This window comes from Orbicella faveolata, unplaced genomic scaffold (genome assembly GCF_042242905.1).
Source record: "Orbicella faveolata isolate gen_17 unplaced genomic scaffold, um_ofav_v1 contig_5, whole genome shotgun sequence".
In the NCBI taxonomy this organism is placed as follows: domain Eukaryota; kingdom Metazoa; phylum Cnidaria; class Anthozoa; order Scleractinia; family Merulinidae; genus Orbicella; species Orbicella faveolata.
This window is the reverse complement of record NW_028301580.1, coordinates 488,666-501,744: the sequence shown is the minus strand read 5'-3', so window position 1 is coordinate 501,744 and position 13,079 is coordinate 488,666. Positions and strand designations below refer to the sequence as shown.

At 38.9% G+C, this 13,079-nt stretch overlaps 2 protein-coding genes across 2 annotated transcripts; one reads left to right on the top strand and one right to left on the bottom strand.

Moving 5' to 3' along the window:
- Nucleotides 1-124: 124 nt before the first annotated feature.
- LOC149095635 (mesencephalic astrocyte-derived neurotrophic factor homolog) lies at nt 125-4,862 on the bottom strand. The gene is made up of 4 exons (XM_089281777.1): nt 4,648-4,862; nt 3,084-3,208; nt 2,478-2,619; nt 125-1,066 (listed from the first exon to the last, which is right to left on the bottom strand). Exons 1-4 carry the CDS (start codon nt 4,736-4,738, stop codon nt 906-908), a joined length of 519 nt encoding a protein of 172 aa, XP_089137903.1. The 5' UTR covers nt 4,739-4,862; the 3' UTR covers nt 125-905.
- Nucleotides 4,863-4,945: 83 nt separating this feature from the next.
- On the top strand, nt 4,946-13,079 carry LOC149095634 (uncharacterized). Its single transcript, XM_089281762.1, has 9 exons — nt 4,946-5,197; nt 6,256-6,382; nt 7,102-7,266; nt 7,815-7,887; nt 8,811-9,140; nt 9,741-9,838; nt 10,743-10,826; nt 11,080-11,289; nt 12,030-13,079. The coding sequence occupies exons 1-9, from the start codon at nt 5,130-5,132 to the stop codon at nt 12,468-12,470; spliced, it is 1,596 nt and encodes a 531-aa protein (XP_089137888.1). The 5' UTR covers nt 4,946-5,129; the 3' UTR covers nt 12,471-13,079.

Sequence of the window (13,079 nt, the reverse complement as noted above, 5' to 3'; positions counted from 1 at the left end):
TCTCCTCTAGACTTGTCTTTTAGGAAGGCGTTTAGTTGGTATTCTTTCTTGTATAAATCTGGATTTCTTCATTAATGTTTCCTGTTCACACTGTGTTGGAAAATTAATCAAAAACAAGAACAGATGATGATAATATATGAAACTTTAATAACATTCTTGGAATTCTTCAACCGGGGAAGTTAAATATACATTGAGCGAGAAACACCTTGCTAGGTACTGTAGTGTACAAAACTTGACAAAAACCATCTTTACGCTTTTCAAGGATCTGTTGAAGAAATGTTGCTTTGCTTTTGCTAAAAGTATGTGAAATTTACTTCCGAATCAAACTTTTATCTCACTGTCACTTACGTTTCTTAAATAATTATGTCAGTTTAGATAACAGTGAAAATCTCTTTTTCTGGAATGTCTCAAATAGGCTAAGGCTGTGTTCACACTTGGTGCCGAGCACCGGCACAAAATAAAGTTGTGTTCCGACACGGTGTAGTCCAAAGACCCAAGTACCATTTTCGTAACAGAAAACAAAGTCGGGCACTGCGCCCGAATTCTGGTGTGAGTACTTGGAAAAACGTGTGGTCACATTAGTGCCCAGCAAGAATCATGCTTGGCCAGCATACTTGGGCACCAAGTGTGAACATGATAGCCTAAGTAAAGTTTTCCCAAGGAGGGGCCAACTTTAGTCTCAAAAGTGAGTCAAAGCTGACAAATTGCCAGTGCAGTTACATGTATTGTGTCTCTTCAAATGGCTGAGAAAGTTCTGTTAAAGCCAATATTAGCCAAGACAGAAAAAGCAAGAGCTCTTGCAGGAATAAAACAAAAATGACCTTTTAGTAGAAAATTCCTGATTGAATGTGTAGCCTATAAAATCCAACATTTATTTTCTTAAATTGAATAACTTTCTACAATGCTCAGAGTTCTTGGTGTTCACTTTTAAGTTGTTCGATCCTCCTGATAAAGTCTGTCTTCTCTAAACATCCCACACATTCCTCATCCCAATCGCTCAATATCTTCTTGAGCTGTTTAACTCGCAGCTTCTTCAAATCAACTGCGTTAAGGTCAATCTGTTGGTCTGTAACGGAAATTCAAGCATATATCAATTAGATGGTACAGCTATGGCAGAGGCAATATATCAAACACAAAAGACAGTGCTTGACTACATTTCCAAACTCTGACTGCGAGAAGAGAGTTGAGAATGTGACACATAGATGAGTATTTTTGATGAACTTCCAGTTGTTTAGAAATGTGGTCAAAGACGGTCTTTCGTGATCGATATATCTTCTTATAAATTGAAACTGAAAATGAGGAGAAAATGGAGAAATTAAATTGCAAAAATGTACGCTCATTAACAGGGCTGTGCTCTAGAAGCACCCAGGTGCCACAGGCTACCAAATTTTTCCTTTAGGCAACTAGAAAAACTTACTTTTTTCATATAAGCTTAAGCGCTGGGCACGCAGGATTTCTTGGTTAGGAACCTTTGGGCTCCTTGTAATTTTTCTTAGACCACAGCCTTGGTTATCCAAACACCTTCACCATTATGATTTCCTTTGTTAAAACTTATGAATTATTAATGACATTGAGAAAATCATATCCAGTAGGAAGTTACAACTTCGAAAGTTTTCTTGTTACACATATGACTTCTGATTCACAGAGCAGTTAGGAGTCCATTGTATGCCTCTTGAGTTCTGCCTTGGATGCTGTATCGGCCCAACGCAGTTTACGGTAACCTTGGCCAAGGCTACAACCTGGACCTCATGATTCAGTGTCCAGCATGCTTTGAACCAGTGGGCCACGTTCAATAATACAGCACACTAATGAAGTCTGCATGTACAATGCAACCTCAGTAGTTCTCCTATGATAATGGGTAGGTAAAGTTTGCATACAAGCCAAGTGGTCCATCAGGCAGGAGCTTATCCTGGTTTCTGTAGCATGAAGATACTAGGAGTATTTCTACATCCCCCTGGAAGGGATGTTACTCCATCACAGGGTTACCCCCAGCATTAAAATTGCTGGTACCCATTTATACACCTGGGTGGAGAGAGGCACTGTCTCTTTACTCTCAGAGTAAAGTGTCTTGCCCAAGAACACAATGCAATGTCCCCAGCCAGGGCTTGAACCCAGACTGCTCAATCGAGAGACGAGTGTACTAACTATGAGGAAACTCAGCCTCTTTGAGCTGTTCAGTAACATCTAGTTGGGACACAGTGAGAAAAATGGCACAGGATTTTTTTGTATGCACTGTATCCCAACTAATGTGACACCTAGAAGTGGCTACAGGACACTAGACAGTCCCTCTAAAATAAATTACTGTGTCCATAATATTTGCTTAATATTTAAGATGCTGTGTAGCAAGGCTGAAAAAGTTAAAAATTTAAAAAACCGAACATTTTTGACTAATTAAGTCAAATTCATCTCAATTTTTAACTTTTTTAGACTTGTATATAGCATCTCAAATTGAACTGTACTATCAAATTTATACTAACCATACTGCAACTCGCAAATCTGTGCATCTTGCTTTTTAAGCTTCTCACATATCTTCTCTGCAGGCATGTGGTAACTCAGTGGCTTTGTGATTTCCTTCACCATTCCAGTTGCTGCATCTTCAGTGCCTCCGACATAGTAACACTGATAAATGTAATACAGTCTACCTTAGTTACAATGTTCATCTATACCACTGTTAAGTCCTATGATCATGTGATCCTCTTTCCTGTATTCTGATTGGCAGTATTTTATACGGCATGGCATAAACCCTTTTACATACAACTGTATGACTGGATTTACGAAAATGGTGTAAATTACAGATGCATTCATTTGCATCCAGTGAGCCATACACCAAAAAAAAATCACATGAAGCTATGATGAAAAAAAAAAAAGAAAAGAAAAACAGGTAGAAGAGCACAAAAAAATAAAGTATGAGAGTGTAGGAAAAAAAGCCATTCCTCTGAAATTATATATTGCAACCTTTGGAGAAAAACCCTAGACTAGGGCATTAACACTGGTTTCAAATAATTATGTAAATCTATACATGTTACTGATAATCCATGTACACATATTTGATACATTTCCATCACGAACATGACTCTACTTACAAATCTGTTTTCCTTGGTTTTTGCTTTTTTGCAGACAGCTCTAAACTTTTCATCAATCTTGTCTACACTTTTCATATCGTTGTCGGTCAATTTTTTAGCAAAATTTGTCAGAAACTTTATGCAAACTGGAAGGAATGAAACAAACAAAATCATATTGGACATGTTGTTCCAGAAAATATCAATACCCTTCCCACAAAGGGTGTTTTGGTTAGAGCCCTCCCCCCACCCTCTTTCACATTCCTCTAAAAATTAAAGGTTTTGCTCACACTTTCCTTTAAAAATTTTGGCTTTTGCAACCCTCCTCATAAAATTTTCAATGACTCTCCTTAGGGTAGGTATGGGTATTTTCTGGAGTTCTACACATTAAACAAAATAAAACAATTGCAGCCTACACAGCCTGCAAAGGTTTGATCGACCCGTAGCTGAGATTTGAACAACAAATTTCACATATTATTGAATGGTGCACAGCTGCTGCACACTTGTAGACCATGTGATTTAAATATTGTCATGCTTTCTCCTGTTTTTGATAAACCCTGTAGATTGACATGGTTAGCAAATAACAGTGTGCCTTACAATACTTTTAATTGACAAATGGTTTTGGAAGTTCATTTGAAATTCCTTAAGTTCCCTCAAAGGTTTCCAGTCAAATGCTAACTTCAGAACCAAGCTGAGTTCTTTTGAGAACATCCCCTTGCGCTTACTCAATCTCTTTTACAAACTTTTAAATATATACAAAATTTTACATCTTGTGGTTCAAATTTATTGTTGGTTTAAAAAAGCTTGATCATTGTCATAAAATCATTACAACAAATTACCTGAAAATAAGCCCTACAATAAGTGTCCATTATACCACAACTTAATTTATGTCTTCTACAGTCACGTTAAATGATCTTGACCAATCACATTATGCAGAGTATCCATCTTTTTTAGATAACAATGATACATGGTGGAGAGCAAAATTTATCTACAGCTGGGTACATCAGAGAGTAAAAAGCGTCATTTATTTGAACATCACGATCAGTTATAAATCTCCAAAACTTTGACATCTGGTTGTGTTCTCACGAAACTTTAATATTGGTTTGATTTGTCTGAATGAACGGATTAACTTGGCAAAACACTGTAACACACTTCTTATAACATAAACCTGCAGGTATATGAACAGGTATATAAGCTTTATACCATGAATTCAATTAATTGATTGACCGTACAATTCTAAGAATCAAGACTCACTCATAAACAATTGCAATAATTTGGTCAAATCTCTGTTAGGTATTTTCGGTCATTTCCGTTTGTCAAGTCGAGCATTATAGTACGTTCACATCGAAGTCTCGCGGTACATGTGAAATTAAACTTAAATTTAATTTGACAATATTCAATTTGCTTCTGCAGTTCAAAGGCTTTTGCCGAACACGTTAAAGAGCCCCTTCGTTTGTTTATAAAGCTACTGATTCTAAATCATCGCCACTTCACCAACCGTCAGCATTGTGCTGCTAACTGAAAAACCATACGTGTCATAAAACTTCCTCTAACTCAGTGAGGTAAGTTTTACATAATACTCACTAACCTTCGCATTCTCCCTCTTTTAACGCCGCTTCTGTCGGTAAAACGTAACAGCCAAGCAAGGCGTTTAGTGAAAGCACAATAAATAACCACATCTTTAAGAAACTAGCTGGATCAGACAAATATAACGTAAGATCTGCAAGGACTGTTTCCAAAAATCTTTCACGTTTACCGGCTGATTACGCAAAATGCCAATGCCAGTGGAGTAGTTGGCGAACTCTGATTGGTCCAGACATTTACACGCCGACAAAATTCAAAACCAGCGGCTTCTAGCTTGATAAGCCCGCTATTTCTTGGCCAGCGTTTCAGTTTTGAAATTTAGTCACCAGTCTTACAAACGAGAGATAACTCATGTTTATTGCTATGGAAATCAAGGAACTCCAGAAGGCAACGCCAATGGCGTTCTAGAATTCTTCGAATTTTCGAACGAAAATGATGGTGATGGTGTACTAGAGAAGAAATACTGGTAGATGAGTCGCTAGCGCGATGTCTCTGTCGTCAGTGTTGCCTGCTTTGCCCGGTGTCTACACACAAAAGAGCAACACAAAGCAAAAGTTAGTTGTTTTACGTTGCATGACTATTCGGCTTCAAACTTTAAATATTGATGTTTACTTTCCAAAATAAGGGCCTGAAGCCAATTTAAGGAACATTTGGGCTTGGAATCTTGTTTTTAAACTTATTATTAATATTGTTCTGATCAAGTTAAACATTTCAGCGTATCTTTTAAAGTAGTTAGTTTTTTATAGATATATATTATTTATACATGCTCTTTTTATTTTGCGTTATACAGGGCCCCCGTTGATACCAGTCCTGCGACTGAAGGGGTCACCCTGTCTAAATTCTTTTTTTAAAAAAAGAAAATAAGTTGGTTTACGTTCTCTAGAACCTAAGGTTAACTGCTGATTTCATTTGTTTATCATGAATGTTGCTTCCTCGATTTCTTTGGCAAATTAAATACATGAATTCCTTTGGTACCAAGATTTCAATCACTATAGATCGAAAGAAAAGAAAATGATTCACATTAATGAAAGATTTTCCTTCCTATGTAAGAAAGCCAGTAAGAATTTTTTTTGGAATTGTGTGTTTGTTTTTCTGTACGTCTAAACAAAACTGCATTGCATTGCAACATCAGGAAGGGTGAATATTTTTATGCAACTTTTGCAACTGTGTTTCATGATATTGGACATACTTGTAAATAACCAACATTGGTCATAAAGTCATCATTCAGAACTCTAATCACATCATCAAAGAACATGCAATGTACAGCTTGACTCTGGACTTGTTTTAGAAACTCTCACACACAAAAAATGAATTTGCAAAAATGCTTGTACATATCCTGTGCCAGACAGTAAGCAAAAAAAATTGACTCTAATGATGTATTATGGAACAAAACTGACCTCATGCTTGCGTCTGAATGGCATACATCTCAAGGCACGTGCTGTCTTGTTTTTGTCTGCAACTCAGTGATAAAGCAACACAGGGAAACAAAATTTTGTATGCACAGAGACATTGTAAATAATCAGGGATTCTGGGGAAAAAGTATCCCTCGTTCAGAATCTCAAATTTCATTTAAAACAGTCTTGCAGAAGATTTTGGTCACTTTTTCATATAGGGTGCTTGAAACAACCAGCAATGCTGCAAGCTCTGTGCATTCCAAAAAGAGCAAGAATAAACACCAAGCAGAAGCTGAAAAGCAGAAGGCTGAAGCGGAAGCTAAGGCTGCTAAAGACAGAGAAGAGGTGGGATCTTTTGTTCATAATTTGTTTGTCACACAATCTTTGTTGGAGAGTGTGTGACAAACACTACATGTAATCAACATTGTGTGACAAGCATTATGTGTGACATACATTGTTGTGCACAAACGTTCTGTGGGGTAATTGCATAACAAGAATTGCAAGTATTATGGACTGAATCTAGAGGACAGCCCCCCACCTTAATTTAAGGCTCGAAGTTGGTCCCACCTTATAAAGGGATCTTGCTCTACCACTGGAAAGGAAACACTGTGAACAAGCATTGAATGAGAAGGATTAGGTGACAAGCACCAAGTACATGTACTAGTAGTTATGACTAAAGGAGAAACACTTTTTGATGTGTGTGTGATGACCATCATGTGAAAAGTATGGTACAATGGAGATCTGTGACGTAACAAGCATACATGTAACAAACATGTGATAACCATTGTGATGAACATAATTTTGCATATTTACAATATAAGTACTGTTGGGCAAACAACATTAAATGTGAGTCAAGCATGACCAACATACATGTAATTCATGGTGCTTAGTGCCGTGTGACAGGTATTTGTGTGACAGCCTAATTAAGCATTGTTTGACAAGTATTATACAGGTAAGGCAAGGACAAGCAGGTGCTGCAGGACACTTACATTCAGTAGTAACATTTCTATGAGATGTAAAGTTCTGTGAAAATAATAAGTTATTTTTTCTTCCTTTTTAATCAGCAATGTGTTCGTCTCTACGAGATGTGGTCCAAAATCAAACAGGAAGAGAAAGATGAACACTACCAGTACTTGAAAGAACGAGTCTCCATTCAGCATGAACTCATTAAAAGACAAGACGTGCTATTTAAGAAACGCCAAGCGCAAATTGAACAAAAGCGTTGGAAGGTATGTCCAACTTTATCTGTTGAGTATCTGAAGAGTGTAGAGAACAGCAAAAATAAAAGGTAGTAAATTTTAGGAAAGAAAGAAGAGAGGGAACTTTTTGGCATTCATTCAACCTTCAGTTTGATTGTGGTAAATTTATGTTTGGATCTGAAATTCAGTCTGCTTTTAATTTTCGTTTTGTCTCATTATTTATTAATACCATTATCAGTGTTTTCATCATTAATAATTAACAAATGAATTAGCTTTCATCTTAGTTTACATTTTGACTTAAAGAATTTGTACAAAGTGTAACTCTAGATGCTGAGAACAAAAACTATCAACAGCACCATGAAATGAATCCATTCTTTGGTGCAAATTTGTATTGAAACCTTTTAGCAAGTATCAGAGTGTGTGACTTTAGGATAGCAGCTAGTATTTTTTTAAGTAATTAGATTCAAGTTTCCTAGTTACAGTTTGTTTATTAAACGTTATTTTTTTTTATCTAGCTCATTTTGTGATTATATTGTCAGGTGGTAATTCTCCAAAATCTTTTGTTGTTTTTTGTGTAGATAAAAGAAGCCAAACGCCTTGACAAGATGGCTAAGTCAAAAGAATACTCCGACTTTGTTCGAGATGTCTTAGGTAGGTGAAAGATTTGTAGAAATGAACTTTTATTTTTGCATGTAATTTACATTTTGTAATAGAAAACTTCATTGCCTAAACTTCATAGCAGTATTATAATTTAAACTAGTAACACGCTTGTTGTAAACTAGTATGCTTTATAATTTTCCGTTTTAATGAAACAATCGAAATTGACAGATTTTAGCTCTATGGATTCAGAGCAGAGGAAGAGTATCGTGAAAACGTGTCATTTAAACTTAAAATTGTGCAAGTAAAATAATTTTGCATCGAAGACTTTCAGTGCACGTGAAAAGTTTTTGCCCGTTTTATTTATTTCCCAGTGTTTTCTGAAAGAAAAAAAGAAAACTGTCTCTGTGTTTCGTGACTTATTGAAACACTCGTTAAAGTTTGGGAGAAGTCGAAATCACTGTGGAAACACTCGCCTGTGACCCGTATTCCCACAGCATTTCTCGTGCTTCCAAACTTCCACTTGTTTAGACCTCTGTTGTTCCATAGATACCCAGAAAATGTTTTATATTTCTTAAACTAAAAACAGAAGTATGGCTTTTAGCAAGCGCTTACTTGCGCCCCCTCCACACTAATCCGTTACGAAAACGGAGCTTTTCGAAAACGCTCTTCAAACCGGACGAATTTGAAAACGAAAAACATTTTGAAAAAGGAGCTTTTCGAAAACGATGGCTTCACTATGATCATGTGATTTTCTTGCTCGAGTTTTCCTCAAACACGAATCCAAAATACTGCTTGCTGCGTTTTCAAATTTCTCCGGCATAGTGTGAACGGAAAACATTTGATGCGTTTTCAGAGTGAAAATGCCGTTTTCAAAGTTCTCCCACGTACTGTAATCGGGACCTTACAGGGTGTTTCCTCATGGGTATCAGCACTGAATCTCTTTCAGGTTGTAACTTTTAATGTTGTCTTCACAGCTCAAGACAGGAAGAAAGCTCTCAGTTTAAAATCCCATGTTCGCGTTATCAGCAGCCACCAACCCGTCCATGTATCGCAATTATCAGGAGACAAGCGAAGTAGTTACGACAGCTCGAAATCTCAAACTCCAGGACAATCTAGTCTAGAAAGCAGTGGACCTGCTGGAACAGAGAGTTCACTCTTGACGGATAACTTTAAGGAATTGTTGTTAGACCCTGTAGATGTGCAGTTACTGAAGCTGTTGGGACCTGATGCAGAAGATTTTCTACATCCGACCTTCCGCGATGGAGCGAAGAAGACTCTTAATCCGATGGTGGTGCAAAGAAAATGTGAGTATGCGTGCACGTGCGTGTTTTTGCGTGCGGATCGTGTGTGCGGATCGTGCGTGCGGATTGTGCGCGCGAACTTGAGTGCACGCGCGATCTTTGCGGTGCAGAAGAAAACGAATGTTTTGACCCGGTTGTATGGACAACATTTTCGTGCAAATTGACGCACAGCAAGGGAAACGAAAAGCGTTATGGGGCGCAAGGCCAGCCGTATTGCAAAGTGCGGCAACATGTTGTGCGGATAGGAACTACAGTAGGTCAGATTTTTTGCCGCAAATTGCAACGTGGGTGGAGATACGCTCGATAAAGTTTTTTCTCAAGTAATATATCTAACACGAAAGACCGTGTTTGACTACATTTCTAAACCCCAAGAATCCCAACTGGGGGAGGCAGACCCATTGGCAATATTACTAACATGACCGAGGAATTGAACTAGCGAGAAACAATTCCAGCTAAGTCGTCAGAGCGAGACTTGAACCCCGTAACCTCCGGATTTCAAGTCTGGCGCCCTATCGGCTCTGCCACGCTACCTCAGGAGAGTGTACTGTATGCAAATGCCATGAAATGAAAAGCATATTTTGTTGTTATTTTTTGATAACCAAGTGAGCGGCGTTGGAGCAAGAGAACTGTGGGGTACGCTGAGGAGAAATTCACAGGTTAAACTAGAAAAACAAGATGACGTAATACCTCTTGATGTTAAGGTAAGAACAGTAATGTGGAGGAGTGGAGAATGGGGTGTAGTATGTTTATTATGGTAAACAAACAAAAAAATATCGCGGTATTCTGAAACGATACGCAGGCTCCTATCCTTTTGGAATAATTAGTCTAAGAGACAAAGAGCTCTGGTCTTATAAACCTCCTTCTTTCGAGAATATAATCCAGTGGTTATGGACTTTCTGCAGGGCCTTCATGTAAATCAAAACTAGCATCTTGGCATTGTGGACCTTGTTCTGTATATTACTGTATATCGCTAAGTATGCTCGGTGATCTGAGATTTTGATTTAACGAATCTATAGCTTGCTTTGTGTTTCACATGGTTTTCTTTTTGTAAAAACGAAAAGAGTTTTGCCTTGCAGTGTTCTTATCTGTACTTCAAAACAGATGTATTCTCAATCTTTGAAACGCAAAATTTCTTATGATTTAAAGGTTTACGCACACAAAAAAGTTAACCTTCCAAATTTAATCCGACCAAAAATGTTCTTTGAAGGAAAAATACGCTCTGGGCTTATTACGGAAAGTTTACTCTCTCCACTCCGAGACCTCTCTCGTGCTACCTTGACCTTGTAGACTGGCAGGTCGGAGGCTGGGGAGAGGAAACAAAGAAAGCGCGCGGAGAACGCTTTTCCAGTCGTTTCCCGCACCCCCTCTTCACCTCCCCCTCTCCTACCCTACCCTAGGGATACCCTGTGGAGGAGATTTTTTTATAGTTACGATTCTCGCGTGCAACTGATTGCTGCGTTTGATTTAGACGATTGTATCACCAATTCTGTTGCTGCTTTTTTCACTTGTCTTCAAATAGCAAATTCATGAAGTGGTGACCCATGTTACTTCGTAATTGCACTTTTTATTTTTTATTTATTAGTTTTTTTTTTTGTGGTCCTCCAGAATGCGTATAAAGCTTTTCTTCGAGAATGCCTCCATAACAACATCCCTACAGTCCGAAGGAGCTTCTGTAAAGATGAGGAAGATGTGAGTAAATATAAACAACAGCTTCTATTTGGCGCGAAAATATGCTGGGATATTTGTCCGCGGACATTATCTGTTCCGAGAAGCGTACATAGCTCGAGGAAAACTGTAAGCTTTACGGAATTTACATTTGATGCATTTTGAGATTGAAGACGCCTTTTTAATTTCTCCTGTGTTATGTTGACGGGGCCTTAAAACGGACGATTTAGGTTATCATTGCTATTTACTAATGATACTTTATCTTCTTTTCCTGAAGGTCTTCGAAGAAGATCGTGTAAGCGAGAGTCAGTTAATACAAGACATTAGGTTCACCCGGCATCGTCTCGAGCTCATGTTTAGAGTGGCTCACATGAACCGCGATAAAACAAAGCTACTGGTGAAAACCATGGACCCAGGGGACCCCTCTGAGGGGACAGTGAGTCGACCTCCGAGGTACAATCCTCAGCAGATACTGGAAATACCGATGGTAAGTGAATCGAATTCAAACGTGCATTTTGAGCGAACTGCTACTGTGCCTTGCATACGTTGACTGCGCCCGCAGTACGAGAGGCAGTCAAAACTGAGCTGTTCTTCCGAAACAACACGACAGTAGTCTTTTTCTTCGCAGCTAACAAAAATATACATAATGGCGAATGCTAAACTCGAGAATCCTGGGCTTAAATGAACGAAAAACAATATATTTTGTATAACATAACACAACTATTATCCTACCTGGCGACATTGGACGAGCGACGAGCGACACAGAACGATTCACATTTTTTACCCTTACCCCTACAAACTGATAGCAATGGTTTTTTTAGTCTCCTTCGCAGCCGTTATTAGGGTCGTCACGCAACGCTTCTCTCCGTTGCGTGACGACCCTAATAACGGCTGCGAAGGAGACTATGGTTTTTGGAATTATAAATCCCTTTTCGTGAGTATTCAATGCCGTGTCCCGAGAGAAATATTGCCCAACTTCAATGCGTTTCCTGTAAACTTACATTGACATCAAGACAGTACAGTTTTTCCCGCGAACTGAATCCTGATTGGTCAATTCCAATTTCAGGCGTACCAGCCGTATGCAAGGGATCTTAGATGTTTATTAGTTGTGGTTAAATTCCATTTACGAAGTTTCGTGAAAACTTTTTTCCGTTTGCTTGTAGGAACCAAGCTGCATGTATTTTCCGCTTTTGATATTGATTTTTTCGCATTGATTTTCATTTCTAGGCGAACCGTCTTGCACCATTGCCAGCGCTGGCTTTAACAGACTCGGAGGGGGAACGCCATTCCTTACACGTCCCCGCCTCCCCCCGGGAGACCACCCAGGAACCGGAGAAAGAACAAGACGTTGTTGTCGGGGGAGAAAAAATCAGATTCCTCACTGAAGAAATGGCAACCTGTAAAGGAGAATTTAGCAAACGGCATAAAGCTCCAGGATGCTCCACAGAAATGGCCCCTATTAGTACAGGGCTGCCTAAAAAGGTCAATTTTAGAGGAACTGTCTCGGCCCCTCCAAGTAGCATGGGTGCAAGAGAGGTTAAGAAGAGCAGAGGTAGACCGTGGGAACCGCTCAGTTTAAGTGCTCTGCTGGAGTATAATGCTCCAGTAGGTGCCCCCGGTTGTGGAGACTTTCTTTTAGGTCAAACTAAAACTTGGAAAATACAGTGATAAGATTGTCCTAAAGTGAAGCGACGAGGTGAAAGTCTGCGCTTGCGCTTCGTTCTGCTGACCAAGTAACACTGAAGGCGAAGAGCGGTTCGTGTAAACCATAATAGAATGTCGCCTATCAAATGAACTTGGTGAGCAACGACAGCCGAAAGAGAAGCCATTCCTGAAAGTGTGTCCTCGAACGGAGTCATCGTTTTGTTGGAACTTTGAGTAGACTACGTGTACGCCGTCATGGATTGTCCAGCGGTCAGCGTCTTTCCTCGCGTTTTTCGAATCTCGCTCGACTATCTATGTTGGCCAAGTGGAACTGTAGGCCAATGTTCAAGAGATACGATTGATGGGTCGATATGCATGTGTGCAACTTCAAAAGAGTGAAAAAGTTTAAAGTTATAGAAATCCTTGATTTCATGTTGTAAATAGCGAGAAGCCAACAAATCACATGAAGTTGCTGTCTTCATGTGAATTGTCACGTGCCAGGGTGACGTGCTAGAGTAACGTGTTAGAGCAAGACGGATATATTTGTGTGCCCAAAAAGAGCTTTGAAAGATATAGTATTTCTATTTTTAATATAAAATCACTTTGTAAATAAAAGGGAAAACGCTGATCCTA

Coding starts and splice junctions, on each gene's coding strand:
- LOC149095635 (XM_089281777.1), bottom strand. CDS start 4,738: ATGTGGTTATTTATTGTGCTTTCACTAAACGCCTTGCTTGGCTGTTAC. Junction 2,620..3,083: donor AAACCAAGGAAAACAGATTT/GTAAGTAGAGTC, acceptor TACATTTATCAG/TGTTACTATGTCGGAGGCAC. Junction 1,067..2,477: donor GATTTGCGAGTTGCAGTATG/GTTAGTATAAAT, acceptor TTTCCGTTACAG/ACCAACAGATTGACCTTAAC.
- LOC149095634 (XM_089281762.1), top strand. CDS start 5,130: ATGTCTCTGTCGTCAGTGTTGCCTGCTTTGCCCGGTGTCTACACACAA. Junction 7,888..8,810: donor CTTTGTTCGAGATGTCTTAG/GTAGGTGAAAGA, acceptor TTGTCTTCACAG/CTCAAGACAGGAAGAAAGCT. Junction 10,827..11,079: donor TCTGTAAAGATGAGGAAGAT/GTGAGTAAATAT, acceptor CTTTTCCTGAAG/GTCTTCGAAGAAGATCGTGT.